Below are 17,959 nucleotides of genomic sequence, written 5' to 3' on the forward strand. Positions count from 1 at the left end.
TTTTTATGAGCTTATTTTGCTTATGGACGTTGGTCCAGGTGGTGTTTATGAGCTCTTTTGCCTCATAAACATCAAATTTTGGTATGTCCGTCCGTCCGTTCACTTTTGTGTCGCATGTAACTCAAAAAGTATTTGACCTAGAGTCATGAAACTTTACAGGAATGTTGATCAGCATGTGTTGTTGTGCACCTGGGTATTTTCGTCTGGATATTTTTAGTATTTTCAGAGTTATTGCCCTTGACTTAGTAAAATTTTGCAATTTTCAACTTGTGTCGCATGTAACTCAAAAAGTATTTGACCTAGAGTCATGAAACTTTACAGGAATGTTGATCAGCATGTGTAGTTGTGCACCTGGGTATTTTCGTCTGGATATTTTTAGTATTTTCAGAGTTATTGCCCTTGACTTAGTAAAATTTTGCAATTTTCAACTTGTGTCGCACGTAACTCAAAAAAGTATTTGACCTAGAGTCATGAAACTTTACAGGAATGTTGATCAGCATGTGTTGTTATGCACCTGGGTATTTTCGTCTGGATATTTTTAGTATTTTCAGAGTTATTGCCCTTGACTTAGTAAAATTTTGCAATTTTCAACTTGTGTCGCATGTAACTCAAAAAGTATTTGACCTAGAGTCATGAAACTTTACAGGAATGTTGATCAGCATGTGTAGTTGTGCACCTGGGTATTTTCGTTCGGATATTTTTAGTATTTTCAGAGTTATTGCCCTTGACTTAGTAAAATTTTGCAATTTTCAACTTGTGTCGCATGTTACTCAAAAAGTATTTGACCTAGAGGCATGAAACTTTATAGGAATGTTGATCAGCATGTGTAGTTGTGCACCTGGGTATTTTCGTCTGGATATTTTTAGTATTTTCAGAGTTATTGCCCTTGACTTAGTAAAATTTTGCAATTTTCAACATGTGTCGCACGTAACTCAAAAAGTATTTGACCTAGAGTCATGTAACTTTACAGGAATATTGATCAGCATGTGCAGTTGTGCACCAGGTATTTCGTCTGGATTTATTTAGTATTTTTAGAGTTAATGCCCTTCACTTAGAAATTTTTTGCAATTTTCAACTTGTGTCGCAAGTTACTCAAAAAGGATTTGACATTGTCATTAAACCTTATGGGCAGGTTGCTCAGCATATTTAGATTTGCACCTGGGGTTTCGCTTGTGGATTTATCCAGTATTTGTAGAGTAATTTCCCTTGACTTAGTAAAAAGATTGATAGAACAGTGGCGCGGTGGGGGCACCCGTGTCCTATGGACACATTTCTAGTTTCTTCATATTTTATAATGCCTTTGACAAAACTTTTCAAAAACACGTTTTTTTACAATAACCTTCTATTGTGAATATTTTTAATAAGTGAATTCATTTCTGTTATGCGACAACTTTTCGTGCTTTTATGTTCATTTATATCAAAAGTTTCTATGGAAAAAAAATAATCGAATTTATTATGTATAACACTATTGAAAAAGTGAAACAGTATAAAAGTGTAACAAAGGCATTCATGAAATTGTGCAATTATTCACCAGATACAAACATAAATTCCTCATTTGGTCTGAGTACCGGATGGATATAGTACTAAAATGAAAACGGAACTTTTCAACCTATTCCATTTAACTTGATACGGACATCAAAGAAAACAGTAAAGATACATCGACGTATATTTGGTCATTTCGGTTAACATGCGCTACAAAATAAAGAAATAAATAAAATAAAATAGGGAAAAAAAGTATACAAATAGTAAGGAATTGCTTCCTTTTATTTTATCTTGCCGTGTTAAAGTCAACTTATATAATGTAAATTCAAAAATAAAAGAATAAAAGATACGTCTAAGTATTGTGTTTTTACAAAACAAATGTATAACTGAGATGGCTTTGTTTATTTAATTTATTTAATTTGTATGTTAAAAAGTTTCATGTCGGAAATCCACATGATAGCTGTAAGATTCAATTGGACATAAGGTTTTTTGGATGAAAATGTCATGTTGTGAAAAATATATCGGCTACCCTTATATGGTATAAACAAAATTGAATATTTATGTATAATGTAACTCATTCTCCTCCCCCACCATGAGGATGAATACTCAGTTTTGAGTTATGTTGAAGGATCTGGGCCCGAGGTTACAAAGAAATTGTATAAGCCCGTTCAGAGTTCTGGATTTCTGGTATATTTCACTTTTTTACAGTTTCAAAATGAGTACATATTTACCATATAGATTAGTTAATATAATATTTTGGCAGTTTTAATATACATGTAGTGTAGTGTTAAGTGTTTAGAAAAATATATGCGTTAATCACTGAGTCATAAAGTGCCTTTTAGCCTTCCCAGTCTGTGGTACCAAGCAAAATTAGAGCTTTTAGCACTTTACGCTGTGGGACAATGTATTCCCTTTTCGCAAGCTTAATGCACCGGAGTCCATAGTTACAGTTTATTTTATTGATTCTTTACTCTCGGGGTATTTCAAAACAATTTAGCTATCGGCAAATTACATCATACATCTTGTTATATATAATTTATCATCACTACCTTTAATAAGGTAAAAGCATTTTATTTGATGTTGTTAATGAGATTATATTAAAACGTTCATCAGTACAAAATATATATCGATCAATGATAGAATATAATAACTGCTAAACTTTAAAGTTCCATGGAGTTTTAGGCTCACATCAAAGATGACATTTACCTCGGGATTTTACGAGATTAGCTTTTATAAGCTTTTATAAGTAAGGTAAGTGCATTGTGTTTTACTTACTATTCATTCGTATACACAATTTCTCAGAATATTTTTAATTTTCAAGAAAAATGCACATGAAATGTAATTTCTTTTAAAAAGATCCTTGCTTAATGTCATTTATGTATATTGATGTTTAAATATATAAATTTAATTTCTCATACTTCCATTTTAGTATTGCAATTTGCAAAGTGTATGTGCAAATTATTTGACACGCCCGTTAATAACATTTAATTTCAGATATGAAAACGCTGATCAACCGCAGATATGCCTTTATAATACTTAAATACATTTGTTAGATTTCGTTTTCGTAGAAATTTCTGTTGCTCTTTGGAATAAATTGAAATATTTTACCATTTTAGTGGGTTAGTGGACAATAATGAAAAGCGGATGTTTTTTATATCTCTATTGCTAAACGAATATATAGACTAATTATGCGAGAGGAAAATATTTTAGATTTTATTTTATTAAAATAAATTATCATTAATCTCCTTGTAATAGTAAGAGAGTTTTATTTTGTTTGAGTAAAATATGGAATATTACTTTCACGAAATATGATAAAATTCCATATATTTTCAAGAGCCGGATCGGCTGGTGTAAAGAATTTTTATTTTATTATTTTGAGTGAAAATGTGTTCTAGATTTCACGAAAAAAGAAAAAAATACTTATTTTATTTTACCAAGAAGCAGAAGAAGAAAAAATAAACAAAATTTAACGGTTACTGACGCGGTTCAATACACAATAAATTATTTTCAGATTTTCTGTTGATAAACTGCATGTCTGTTAAATTTAGCTTTTACCGTATCACACCTGATTATTAAGTGAAGAGAACCGAATATTTTTACTCCATACTATTTTGAAAATATCAAAATATTTTATAGAATAGAATCTTTAAACATTAAAGTATCTCTTAGAATTGATAAACACATTCGGGACTATTTCTTATAGATATGGCCATCAGCGCTGTAAATGTGCATATTTTGCGCGCGGCATGTAATCGTCTAATCGAGAGGTTCTTGACAAGTTTTTTTTTCAAAATACACGCGTGGAAAATCAATGCATTCCTATTTTTTGTGTTTTCCTTGCATACAACATATTAATCATATTTCTGATTAATATTTTCATTTAGCACTTTTTAGCTCGACTATTCGATAAGAATAAGTAGAGATATTGTAGTCACCCGAGCGTCGGCGTCTGCGTCTGCGTCCGCGTCCGCGTCGGCGTAACCACTTATGTTAAAGTTTTTGTAATACTTCAAATATTTTCTAAGTTCATTGACATATGGCTTTGAAACTTTGCACACTTGTTCACCATCATGACCCCAACCTGTAGACAGGAGGAGATAACTGTATCAAGCATTTTGACAGAATTATGCCTCTTTTTCGACTTAGAATTTACGTTAAAGTTTTTGTAATACCTCAAAGATTTTCAAAGTCCATTGACATATGGCTTTGAAACTTTGCACACTTGTTCATCAATATGATCCCAACCTGTAGACAGGAGGAGATAACTGTATCAAGCATTTTGACAGAATTATGCCCCTTTTTCGACTTAGAATTTACGTTAAAGTTTTTGTAATACCTCAAATATTTTCAAAGGCCATTGACATATGGCTTTGAAACTTTGCACACTTGTTCACCATCATTTCCCCAACCTGTAAACAGGAGAAGGTAACTGTATCAAGCATTTTTTTTACTATCAAGCACTAAGAATAGTCGAGCGTTGCTGTCCTACCGACAGCTCTTGTTATTTGTTTGGGTCGTCAGACCAAACAAATAATGGTAGCGAAATTTCAGACTCTGATACTGTTAATTGCAAATGCCGAAAGTAGTCCGGTTTTTTGAAGCGGTTACTTCTCTTTATATGTACACTAACGCCGAAAATTCCAGGGGACATCACTGCGTAAAGATGGTCAAATGACAGGCGCATTAATTTTCAAGCAAAATAGTTCCCGAATGGTCGAAGATATTGTTTTATTCTTTGTAGATATACATTCTTATAGTAAGCTCCATGATTATTAACATCTGTATTAAACAACAGTTAGCGTCGTTACAAACCCTAATTTAGAATAATATGGTTTTCTTCAGGCCGTTAACATATAACTTCATCGTGGCCGAGGGGTTTGGAGTTCAAATCCCAGTTAACGCAACTCATTTTTTTTTCAAATTGTTTAAGTCAAATAAACATTGAATTAAATATCAGTGTTGCAATTAGTTTTATAGCCAAAATGCTGGAAAGCATTGGTGGCACTATACAAAAACAAATTGGTTTATAATCTCACAACCTTCACCTTTCTGACATTCTGAGACCCAAACAAATTCAGCGCCTTCTGTGCTTTGATTTCTTATAGTAGGGTATGATTTTCAACTTCATTCATAACGGTAAAATCCTAAGAACGCAATACATTCATAAAAGGTGCGCAAGAATTAAAAGGAACGAGTATTCCTATCAGAACCGCAAACAATGTCTGTTATATTTTCTTGCATACTCTACCATATTCCATTATACCTTAAACCCCTTACCTTAATAAACAAATTTTCTATGGAAATTTATGTCATTTTACTCGTTTCTATTTTCTTACCACAGCGTATGAAATTACAACTACATTCATAACGGTAAAAATACGTCATCATAAGCCTGCAATTGTACAGCACGAGACTCATTGGCACCCTTTTGCAAGATGAAATTTCCAGCATGGGTAAAACTAACGGAAACGCCAGTCTGATATGCAAGAAAGGATTTTTTTAGCACCTGTGTAAACGGTAGACCTTTAATCTTATCCGATATGCAAGAATAACTGCATATGAGACCCTGTCAGAGTATTATTCTAAACTGTTTGTGTGTGATATGATCTGAGACAATTGGAAGTATTAGTTGAGTATAGGTTTATAAACATTTGCCACTACTATCTAATAAATACATATATAAATATTCCCTGTGACACATTCCCTCTAGCTGGAAAATGTCATCCCTACACAGAAATATAATTATGTACAAATAATATATACTGAAACAAATATTGTTCAGCATGAATATATTACATCAACTTGATCTACGAGACCAGTACAATATTAGTTGGATTTTACACATATATGAGTTATCATACTACAGTATATGAGAATAATTTTGAACAACACAAATGCAAGTCTGTTTCATCTAGTTTCATCTATGAACGAAATGTCATATTTCCGCGATATGGATATATCTGTACGTTATTAAGGCACCGATTATTGCGACATATGTACTCGTTTCGGATAAACTCTGTTTGGGCACATATGTAAGTGTATTTTTATATACGATATATCAATGTTATAATGTGATAGATTAATGAGTGTTGATATATTTTTGGTCCTGTTGATTCAATGAGTCCAGCACTTTTAAGTGTTGAAAATTGAGTACCGCTCAAACCGGTGCTAGGGGGCGTAAGTGATGTTGCACTTTTTCATTATCCTTCATTTACAGATGCAATGAAATCTAGTCTGTAATTGTCATGTTATTTTGCTGTTTTAATGCTTCCGAGGGATTATTTTTTCCAGATATTTATCACAATAGTAAGTTCAAGTGCTGTGTGTAATGTTTGGTCTGGTTGCGAAACTACGATACAAGGGTCTGATTCCCATTTGTCTGTCATTTTATGTTTTCCTCTGAGTCACAGGGGGAAGACGCTGTGATCTGACATTATCCCGGGCCCCCTCCCCCCGAATGCCCTGCTACAACCCATTAAAAATATCAATGCAAGTTGATTTGCACAATAAAAATTCATATAGTATAGGGGTATAATGAAAATCGTCGAAACGTGTCAGAATATTGTTTTTATGAATTTTTATTGTGCAAATCAACTTGCATTGATATTTTTAATGGGTTGTAGCAGGGCATTCGGGGGAGGGGGCCCGGGATAATGTCAGATCACAGCGTCTTCCCCCTGTGCTCTGAGTAAAACATTCCTCATTAAATCTATATTTTCTGGGTGTAATGTAGCTGTTCTAGCCTAAATGTCGTACCTATCTATTTATTTCTGCGGGGTTTTCTACTGTTTGTTCAAATGTGTAGGCAAGTAAAAGTTCGTCTCGATGTTTTCTAACATATTCAATCCCAATTCGGATTTGGATGAGTTTTCTACGATAGTAATTCCATGTAAAGCATCAATAGCTTGTTTGGTAGTGTGTCAAACATGATATAGTACGGCAGAACGCATGTCCTTTCGTGGATTGAAAAGTTATAGGCATGAACGAGTGAAGCGACATATGATTTCCAGAAAGCTTTCTTGCTTTCAGATAAGGTACAACGCATCTTTAAAAGAGTTTTATTAAATCGTTGCCCACCGCATGATATGTTGTGGTGTCAGACTAAATTACAAAATTCTTTGATTAAATGACGCCTTGATCACAGTGTATTTTGTCTGGAAAGCCGTAAAGAACGAGGAATGTATCAAACAAATCCTGTGCTGTAGTTGTAGTCATCTGAATTTTGGTAGTAAACCCTTGAACATATCTTGTGAAGTGGTCTGTGACAATAAGAATATGATCGAATCTACCGTTAGAACTTTCTAGGCTAAAATAATAAATGCAGATTATTTTCATTGGCGAAGTAGATGAAATCGATACTAACAGTGCAGTTGAAGGTTGTGTTTTTCTCTTGATGCATCTTTCATATAAACTGACTTTTTTTTTTATAAAAGTATCCATTCCAAGCCATTTAAAACGCTGTTTGAAAAAAGATGTAGTCCAATCGCGACCCTGATTTCGGAGATCATCTGGAAGAGCGCGGAAGATTTCTTCTCTTACGGCTTCAGGAAGTATAAGATGAACATATGCTTGGCCTTTGAATTGAGGACGCCTCAGAACACCATCTTTGAATTCAAAATTATAACCACTGACCCGCTGAGCTGACGGTCTAGTATCATTTTCCATGTCGTTAACAACTGTAGATATGGCGAATCTTGGGATTGGGCTTGAGCTTGTTTTCAATTCTTTGAATTCAAAGACTGTGATAATATAAAATCGTTGTAAATTTCGCCCGTTCCTAAAGGGTCAAGGTCTTCCAAAAATTTTGGTTCCAAGACTTATACTGCATCAGGTATTTGCGATGGTTTAACAGAGATCGTTTGTGACATTGTTGAGATCTCGTTGTTAGTTATTCATGATTATCCGTCGGCGTCAGCGTTATTTTTACCACTTTTGTAAGTTATTGAAAATTTGTAATTTGATAAGGAAGCCATCCATCTCGGACCTGTACTATCGTTGTCACATACGTCACAGGATTGTTGTCTGTGACGACTTCGAAAGTGGTGCCGTACAAATAATCATGGAATTTGTCTGTGATTAACAAGATGAAAGCAATTTAGTCTAGCTTTTGAGCAGAAAAGTGTTTTTTTCCCGAAGGTTTAAGACTTTTACTGGCATAAGCAATAACTCTGTTGACGCCGTTTTGTCGTTGGTATAACACAAATCCAAACCTTTTGATGATGCGTCTGTATGGGGTTTAAGGGTAATTTGTCATTTGCATATGCGAGTACTGGTGGATGTATTAATTTTCTTTTAATTCTTCAAACGCTGGGTGTTGTTCGAAGTTCCAAATGAATGTGTTTTTCTGTTGAGAAGGTTTGTGGGACCAATAAGTAGGTTTTTCAATGGTCTGGCAATTGATAGAGTCACTTTACTGAAATTTCTGAAATATCCTTTATATCCGAAAAATGTTCATACTTCCTTGGCGGACTTTGGAGTGGGCCAATTTTTAATAACTTTTGTCTTTTCTAGGTCTGCTTGAATACCTTCCTTTGATACCCCATGACCTTAATAAGTTACTTTCTCTTTAAAAAAAAAAATCGCATTTAAATGGGTTTATTTTAAAGTTGTTTTCTGACAAGCGTTTGAATACGACATCTAGGCGATTTATAAGAGTATGAATGTTACCTGAGAATATGAGATAAAATCTAGGTAAATGAGGCTTATCAAATTTATGTCTCTCGTTTAAGGAAGGTAGCTGGGGCGTTACAACGCCCAAATGACATTCGGTAACTGAAAATGGAAGCATTTCAGCGTTTAATTTTTCACTTTTAGGTTCAGTGTCACTCTTACTAGTAATATGGTCTTCTTCATCTAGAGTAATTTCTTCTGTATATATAATGTTGGTTTCTATATTGTGTGTTGTATTCTGGTTGTTCCTTCTTTCTTCTTTCTTGTTATAAGAGTTCTAACTGTTTCACTATTTTATTCATTTTCTCCATTAAATGTTACATCATCATCATCATCATTTGTTTGTCAAATGGTATCTTGTTTTTATCTGTTGTTTTTTTTAAATCAGAGTATCTCCTTTATCTCTATTTTCTAATAATGTCTGTATGCATCTTTAATACCTCTATTACTCTCACAAGGTCTCTGTGTATCCCTTATGTAGTTATGATATTCGAATTCGAATTTCGAATTCATGCAACATATGTGTTGTCATCAATAAAATTTACACATGCAACTTTTTCACATTGAATATCTCTGTCTATGTTTATCAATCTTCGGGTTAGTGTTTTTTCCTGATTTTTCAACAATAACAATCTTTCCATAAGCAGCCGTTCAAGTTCATTCTTTTTCTCAATTTCTCTTTGTTATCTTTCTAATCTTCTATTTATCAAGTTCATATTCTTTCACTTTAAATGTGTATCCTTTTCTTTACTTTCTTTTTTCTCTTTATTTCTTTTTCGTTCGAAATCTATTTGTTTATTTGTTGTAAGAAAATATTCTCTATCTGAGTCTTATTGAATTTTGTTCTCTTGTCTATTGTACTGATCACCCAATCTGTTTACACTACGATCACGTTCAATGTCTTTGCTATTGTCGTCACTGATTTTAACTTTTGGTCGACATGATGAATATTTTAGTTTGGATTTGTGTCTTTAACTGTATCATTATGTCATTATTATCATGTCAAAGAGACTTCATTTTTATATCTAATTTCTCATTTCTTTGATGATATTTACATATGAATCATCACTCAATAAAAAATATCACTTACACATTTTGAAGCAAATATTTCAAATGAAACACTCTTTTCTATTTGTTTTCGGTTGTCCATTTGTTTGTATACCTCCTTTAACATTGTAAACACTGTCTTTTGAACTAGATTCCAATCTTTGTAATCTGTCATTGTCAACGTAATCTACGTTTCAAAGATCTTCCATATTTTAAATTTTTGCTGTTATACACTTGTTGTATGTATTGTTGTTGTTCTTTTAAAACATGTCTATCTTGTCTTCGTTCATTTAGCATAACATACTCTTCATCAACATTTTGTATTGGTCTACTTTGTATATCTTCATTTACATGTGCAATCACATTGTCACTATATATTTTCTTTGTCTACCATCATTTAATACTCAATCCATATTTAATCCTTGTCTATCTGCACTTTGTACACTTTTTAATTCATTTTCCCTGATATTATCTAGTCTATATTCATTTGTTAATTCACTCTATTAGTGTATTTGTTTTTGTTTCTTTATACGATATCTTCTTACATTTCTCTTTCATAAATTGTTTGATCCATATTTGAATTACACTTTTAGTACACTGTTCTATTTTTGTATATGGCAAATGAAATATGTTTTGTTTCATATTTCAGAGTATTGTTCATACAACAGGTGAAGGATGTACGACAAAATTTTGTATGCTTACACAACCATGGTCATAACATTGTCCAGTAATTTATGTTCCAGTTTGAATATTACAGACGCCAACTTTCTCTATTCTAAGTTGTTTAAGAATTACAACAAAAACATTCTGCCTTTACAAAATCAATGTGAAGCTGTCGATGTCAGTATGTACATGTATTTGTCGAGTATAAACAGTTTTGATGAATTGTCTGGTGAACTATCATTCAGCGTTCTTTTTAATTTCACTTGGAGGGAAGAGCGAATAAATTGGTCAGTTGACGATTATGGCGGGAAAACGTCGCTGCTTTTTGCGCCGGAAGATATGTGGAAGCCTAAAATATTCGTTCGTGAATCTGTCGATAATATGGGAGAAATTGGGAAACTATCTGACATGTTGAGGATAACATATGACGGTTTCGTTGTGTGGACAATTGGAGAGGTTCTTAAGGTTGTTTGCCCAGTAGATGTTACATTCTTCCCTTTTGATAGCCAAAAATGTCCAGTTACTTTGACAACTGTGACAGTGAGGTCGGAGGAAATGAAAATCAAGACATTGTCATCGTCTGTTGACACGGTATTCTTGATGAATAACAGTCAGTGGAGCTACGTCAGCAGCAGGATATTTAGTTTTTCTGAACCGACCAGACAATCTGGAACACTTCTTGAAATTTCATTGAAGCGAAGAAGCGAATTTTACGTTATTTACCTTATAATTCCATTAGTATTTCTTGGAAAAATAAACAATCTCGTCTTTGCCATACCGGCATTTGCAGGCGAAAGAAATTCTGTGGCAATAACTTCTTTCTTATCATTTGCTGTGTATATGCAAATTGTCAACAGCAGCGTTCCACAAAGTTCCAAACCGATAGCGTATATTTATTACTATCTGTTGTTTTTACTTATATACAGTTCATACATCATGTTTGCTTGCATTGTGTCTTTGCGTATCTATGACAAGCAAGGAAAGGTTCCTGCATGTGTAGAAAATCTAGTCAGTACTTTAAGATTCTGGTGCTGTAAACAAAGAAGAAGACCACTTGATAAAATAAACTCTCTCTACCGCTCCGATTCACAAACTGACATTTCTGAAACTGAGCAAGACAATACTGACGTGAAACCGAATCTTGAAGACAAATTCGAGGATAAAGAGGTTACTTGGACGCTTGTTGGAAAAACGTTTGATATATATTGTGGAGTTTTCAACTTTATTATTTTTATTACTTTTACCTGGTCGTCATTTATCAACTTATATCTTAACCAAAGTTTATAATATTCCGAAGTTTTGTCTAAGCAATGATAAAAAATGATAAAGTATACTTTTCATCGTGACATACATATTTTAAATTATGTTTTATTTTGCAAATCAACATATATAAATTTGTGACAGCAAATGTATATAGTGTAGCATTATTTAGGAAGTGAATTGATCAGATTTTACGATATGCATTACACCCAAAAAATGAAATTGAAATTTATCTTATGATGTACTATGTCTAAAGGCATTAATTCAAATTGTTTATTGTTATTATTTGTTATTGTTTATACCCATTTATGACATTTACCTGTTTGTTATAAATGACTTAAATTATTATGTTTCTATGGTAAAAACTCTTTTAGTGAGATATTGCATTGTATTATTTATTTATCTTCTTTGTTTCCGCCAACTCTACCAGAAATTACTTCTTATCCTTTGCGAATACAAAAGACAAAACAATTATATTACTATAGCTAGGCGCACTCAGTTAAACAATGCATCCTTTTTACCATCCTTAGAATTAAAGAATACCATCGACCCAGGTATACGAAACCCTCCAACACATAACATGTTTAAATCTAGGCTTAAAACCTGTTTAAAGCACCAACAGTTCCGAAATATTTTCTTCAAAGCCAGAGAAACGTTTATGAAATAATTGCAGTAATTCAAATAACGATTAATGTAATAATAATTTGCGAGAAGACCTTTTAATCAATGTGATTTTGTGATTGAAAATGCCAAGTATTGTTATCGTTACGTCGAACAACCAATAATACTCTTTCGAGAAACTCGATCTTATATCATCTATTTAACATTGACGCACAATTTTGTGGTCGCGAAACTTTTGAATACGAAGTTAACGTTGTCATTTTCGAATCTATTGACGACCAATCGTTTTGATAATAATTGACATTACACATTTTTCTTTTTTTATTCCAAAGATTTTCATTTATTTAGGCTAGTTTGCTCTAAACTTAATGAACATAAATGTCAAACATACAAAAACCATCATTCTCTAACTTATAGTTATTAATCATTGCTACAGCAAGATCAGGATAGACACCTGTTGATGGATAGCACATTTAAATCAAAATCGTTGTACATTTAATGAATAAATGAACTGAATGATTGTTGCCGTAATAGTATTTTTTCTAGTATATTTATTCCTGTGAAGGGCATATTCTATTGTTGCTAGAACTTGTTGCCCAACCCTTTTGCTTTTTTTGTTACGTACTTTATTATTTGTACAATATTTTACATGTAAATATGTTTAAACTAATTGAATTGTATAACGCAATGTTGAATTTCCTTTGTATGGCACATGTATTGTCTTTGTATGGCATTTTTTGAATTGTTTTTGTACTGTACTATATACATGTATATTTACCGTTGTGTTGCTGTTTAGGTAATATTCTGTTATTAAGATAGAAATTTTTTTAATAGAAACCCTTGAAAAACGCCCAAAACGGCAAAATTGGAGATATTACCACGGGCTCGGTTTGACTGAGCCTGATCATGGACAGTAGTGGTATATGCAAGCTGCCGTCCACCCTGGCTCAAACTTTAGCGGTATGCAACAATTTATTTTATTTTTATCAAAATATCTACTTTTTATGAAGACAATCTACATTATACATTATCTGATTGTTTGAACATCTGTCAGGTCTGTCGGTAAAATATAATAAATATTGAAGTCCATTCGGAGTTCATGTGCAGTTACAATGCATCGCTTTGAATTACACCAAATGACAGCGTAAATAAATGATTATGATTATGCGTTGCTGCGTACAACAATAATTGGGAAAAAAACACAAGTTATTAAGTGATTGCAATCCACAACTTAATATTTTTAATTATCATGTGATACTAATGGGATGTCATTATCTAAAAGTTGCTTGTAAATAGCAACCGTGACTCTTTAAAATGATATATCTAATAGTGCGTGCTGTTTATCTAATATAAATGCTTTTAGAGGAAATATAAAAATAATGTGTCTTGCGCAAACAACTATGCTTTTATCAAAACGTAAACATATAAATTGACTCTACCCCATAGGACTGTTTAAAAGCTGTGCTGGTGCCGTGACAAATATTCAATTGCTTTGGCAGATTACGAAATATCGTATTGATTCTTTGAAAAAGTTGTTATCATCTCTGAAACTTAATAGTTTTGTTGCTTTGGGAATTGTATCCAGTGATGGGTAATAAAGCGTTTTAATTGCCAATAATTCTATAAGAATTTCATTTTGCTTTTCTAAAAACTAAATGCGGTAACGGATTATCGTGGTTATGCAAGAAGAAATATACATATCAACTAAGGTAAGATATATTGTTCTCCTGGAAATTGCAGTTTAGAGATTTATAGATGAATTAAATTTTGTCATTCTACCGATTTATGAATATAAGATATCTTGGTATACTTAGATTTCTTTCATATTTGGTGGGAACATTTGTTAATCGAGATAATCCAATATTTCTTTTTTAAACAATTTTGAGAAACAATTTCAATGGGTTTTCAATTTATTAACCAATACCAAATTTCAGCTGCTTTTTTAATGTGCAATTGACAATTTCAGATTAATATCTTTAATTTTCAGATATGTACTACATGTTACTTCAAGAATCCTATTAGCGTACATTGCTATAATGAAAAATAAGTCTTGTTCTGCTAACAAGTCTATTGCGGTACTTATTCTGATCGTTTTAGCAGATATACCGGTGTCACCTCTCAATGTATCTGAAGCAGATAATCTCTACACAAAGCTATTAAATGGTTATAATAAAAGGCTTTTGCCTGTCACTAATCAAAGCGGACCAGCTCATGTTGGTGTCTATATATATTTACTTAGTATCAATAAGTTTGATGAACTCTCTGGCGAGTTAGCTCTCACTTTAATTTTCAATTTCACATGGAGGGAAGAGCGCATGTCATGGTCTCCTGACGACTTCGACAGTAAAGCATCTCTTCTTATGTCACCAGAAGATGTATGGCGACCTAAAGCATTTGTTCGTGAATCATTCGACAATATTCAAGAAATAGGTAACGGGTCTGAAATGGTACGGATTACTTATGAGGGAATTGTTGTTTGGACACTTGGTTCTGTAACACGAGTTACATGTCCTGTGGATGTGACATTTTTTCCATTTGACATTCAATCTTGTTCAATAACACTGACCACTCTTACAGTAAGAAGTGAGGACTTAACGTTTCATTCAATGGAACCTTCAGCCGATATAAGATACTGGGCTAACAACAGTCGATGGGAGTTCCAGAAAAGCATAATTCACAGCTATGCTATACGAGATGGACCATCTGGTCTTGTTTTAACTATAACATTGAAACGACGTAGCGAGTTTTACATAATTTACATAGTTGTACCGTTAGTTTTCCTTGGTGGAATGAATAACCTTGTGTTTTACATGCCGGCTTCATTTGGGGAGCGCACTTCAGTTGCAATTACGGCCTTTCTTTCATTTGCTGTATACATGCAAATTGTAAACAATAATGTTCCGCAAAGCTCGTCGCCAATAGCTTACATATATTATTATCTGATGTTTCTTTTGTTATATAGCTCGTACATTACATTTGCTTGCATCGTGTCGATGCGAATATATGACAGGAAAGGCAAAGTTCCGGTATTCACAAAATACCTCGTTATCTGTTTAAAATGCATGTGTTTCAGAAGAATGTGTAAGAAGAGGAAAGTAAAAGATCTAAAGCCAAAATTGCCAGATTGTACAATGGAAACAAATATTGACGGCGAGGAAAGTTATGGTGATGAATGCAAGCAAGTAAAGTCAAAGGATGAACACGCAAATGAACAAGAAAACGATGAAATAACTTGGACAATAGTTGGAAAAACATTTGATATGTATTGTTCTGGATTCAATTTTCTAATTTATTGGGTAGTTACTGGTGTTACATTATTAAGTTTGTATCTTAACGCTGAATTTTTGAAATCATTCTCTCTTGAAAAGCACTATTAATATAATATCCGGAATAATAATACTGGTACAAATGTTTTTCCTTGATCAATACCAAAAACATGATCATTGGTTAACACAAGTGTTTACCCGGGACAAAAACATGAAGCTTTAATTTGTTTCTTCGATCAGAACTAGTAATGTATTTGCCGGACCGATAAACAGGTATGCATGTGTTGCCCAGGCCAATTTCAATTTTCTTTGTTGACAAGTATTACAAATGTAGCTGTGTAAATGTCGACTTCGGACTTATCTATGTTGTTAAATGCTTGACCAATATGAGTTATGTAAATGTTCACTCTGGGAAAGTAGTGTTATATTGATAAATAATTAAACCTTTTGACCGAACAGGAGTAGTGATATTCACCCCCGACCGATCCTAAGGATTATTGCGACGGACGCGCCCTCAGGCGCGTTCAGAGCTAAGTCATCTACACATGGGATTTCGTCGGCTACAATCGCGCAAAGTGTCCTAAACCGATTAACAGCCCAAGAAATAGTACATGAATTTGATCCTTCAAAACTCCCATACTTTGTCGGGATATCTTAAAGTCTTCCATAATTAGCCTTTTTAATTTCAAATTAAGTTATCCAAGTTAAAATATGAACGTATATTATTGATAAAAACGTTGTAGTCCCGTAGTATTATTGCGCAATATGCAAATTACTGCCAAAACGATTTACCGCTGTTGAAAAAGTAGGACAGCAAATTATACTACAATAAAGGTGTAAGCTCTGAGTTCCAAGACATTATTAGTAGAAAATAAATATTTCTACATTATACAAAACATTATTATTAACAAATCAAAAGTTTTTCGTGACTCTAGGATAACTCGCGCATTAATAAAAGAAGAACTATTTTCGTGACTCATACCGCGGGTTTAGCTGAATATTCAGCAGTTATTAATAAATTAGATACAGTACAATGGTTAGTATAAATATCTATTTTTGAAAATGCATGTAAGAAGAGAGTTTTTCAACACTTTACCACCATGTAGTCTTTCATGGTAAGGAAGTTATAATATAAGTAGAAACAGTTCTACTTCCGATTTACATATTTTTCTAGGTCACGATATGAGTTAACCTTCGCTATTCTAAAAATAGATTCTGCTTCACTTGTGCTGATTTTTGGACAGGCGATTATGGAGTACACATTATACATGTAATAAACCAACGGATTACATGCAATACTTTTAGAAATTCTATACGATTGTAAGAAGCAAACAAGTTGAAAATGGAATTTACTGTGAAATTGAAAAGGACAACTAAACACTGTAGTGCTTAAGTGACATTTAAATTAAAATAAAAACGATGTGCTCTGGCCTCTACATCTTTACCTTGTAAATAAAAAAAAATCTAAAAAATACACTATTAATTGCTGATGATTTTAACCATTTTTTTTTTTTAATGAGACATATCCAAGAGAAATAAAAATACAAATGACTTATATTTTATTGTCTATATGTCCACTATGATATAACACGAGGCAATTCTAAATAGCATTCTCAAATGTATAATGTATTATGCTTGAAGTATATTTGCATGGTTTTATTTTAGAAATATTTCGTTGACAGTATATTTTTTTTTCTATTTACATATCATTTCTTGGAATAAATCGATAAGGACACTGATTTACAAGTTTGACCAGAGTTTTAAGGCATAAATTTCATTCTGTATTTAAGTGCTTGAAAGTAAAAAATCTAAATTATATCAGTTTGGGACACAAAATATATTGCTCTACAAATCTCGAACTTGTATGGAACAAATTTTCTTTGTTATATATTTTGTGTTTCGATTTTGTTTTTTTTTTTTCTAAAAAAAGCCTTAATGTCTCTCCGGTTGCATGTCCGTCGCATTCAGTGCTGCAGCACTTTGATTATTTCTGTTATCTTGATCGATGATTTCAATGTCACTTCTTTACTCACTCTAATTATTCAAACATTTTCCCTTTGCATGCACTATCAGTGTCATTCCTTGTCAATATAAATAATGTAAAATAATTTGTATTGCATTATTGTTCCCTAGAAGCGTCAAACTGGAATGACAAAACGTATGGGTAAACAAACAAACTTGTTTATGTTGCCAGGAACATTTCTAAAAATGTAAATATTATTTCTGTTTCAATGTCAGTGTAGATATTACCTTTTGATGATACTAAATATAAACTAGCCTTTGTAAAACCCAAAAACTTTAGAAATATATTATTGGTTTGAATATACATGTATATAAAGGAATAAAGCACAATCAAATTTGACTATAGTTTATTCTTTTTCTACTCCATCTTGCAGGCTGCGACTCATAGCGACAACAAGGTGTATCTATGTTTTTGTATTTTAGGTTTA

The 17,959-nt window shown here is 32.8% G+C and overlaps 2 protein-coding genes across 2 annotated transcripts; both read left to right on the forward strand.

The window, feature by feature from the left end:
• Positions 1 to 10,545: 10,545 nt before the first annotated feature.
• On the forward strand, positions 10,546 to 11,649 carry LOC132744002 (neuronal acetylcholine receptor subunit non-alpha-2-like). The gene has a single exon (XM_060732602.1). It carries the CDS (start codon positions 10,546 to 10,548, stop codon positions 11,647 to 11,649), a length of 1,104 nt encoding a protein of 367 aa, XP_060588585.1.
• A 1,894-nt stretch (positions 11,650 to 13,543) lies between these two features.
• On the forward strand, positions 13,544 to 16,650 carry LOC132743995 (acetylcholine receptor subunit delta-like). The gene is made up of 2 exons (XM_060732594.1): positions 13,544 to 13,952; positions 14,231 to 16,650. Exon 2 carries the CDS (start codon positions 14,280 to 14,282, stop codon positions 15,618 to 15,620), a length of 1,341 nt encoding a protein of 446 aa, XP_060588577.1. The 5' UTR covers positions 13,544 to 13,952; positions 14,231 to 14,279; the 3' UTR covers positions 15,621 to 16,650.
• The last annotated feature ends 1,309 nt before the right edge of the window (positions 16,651 to 17,959 follow it).

This window comes from Ruditapes philippinarum, unplaced genomic scaffold (assembly GCF_026571515.1).
Source record: "Ruditapes philippinarum isolate M1 unplaced genomic scaffold, ASM2657151v2 ctg684_1_1_1_1, whole genome shotgun sequence".
Taxonomy (NCBI): Eukaryota; Metazoa; Mollusca; class Bivalvia; order Venerida; family Veneridae; genus Ruditapes; species Ruditapes philippinarum.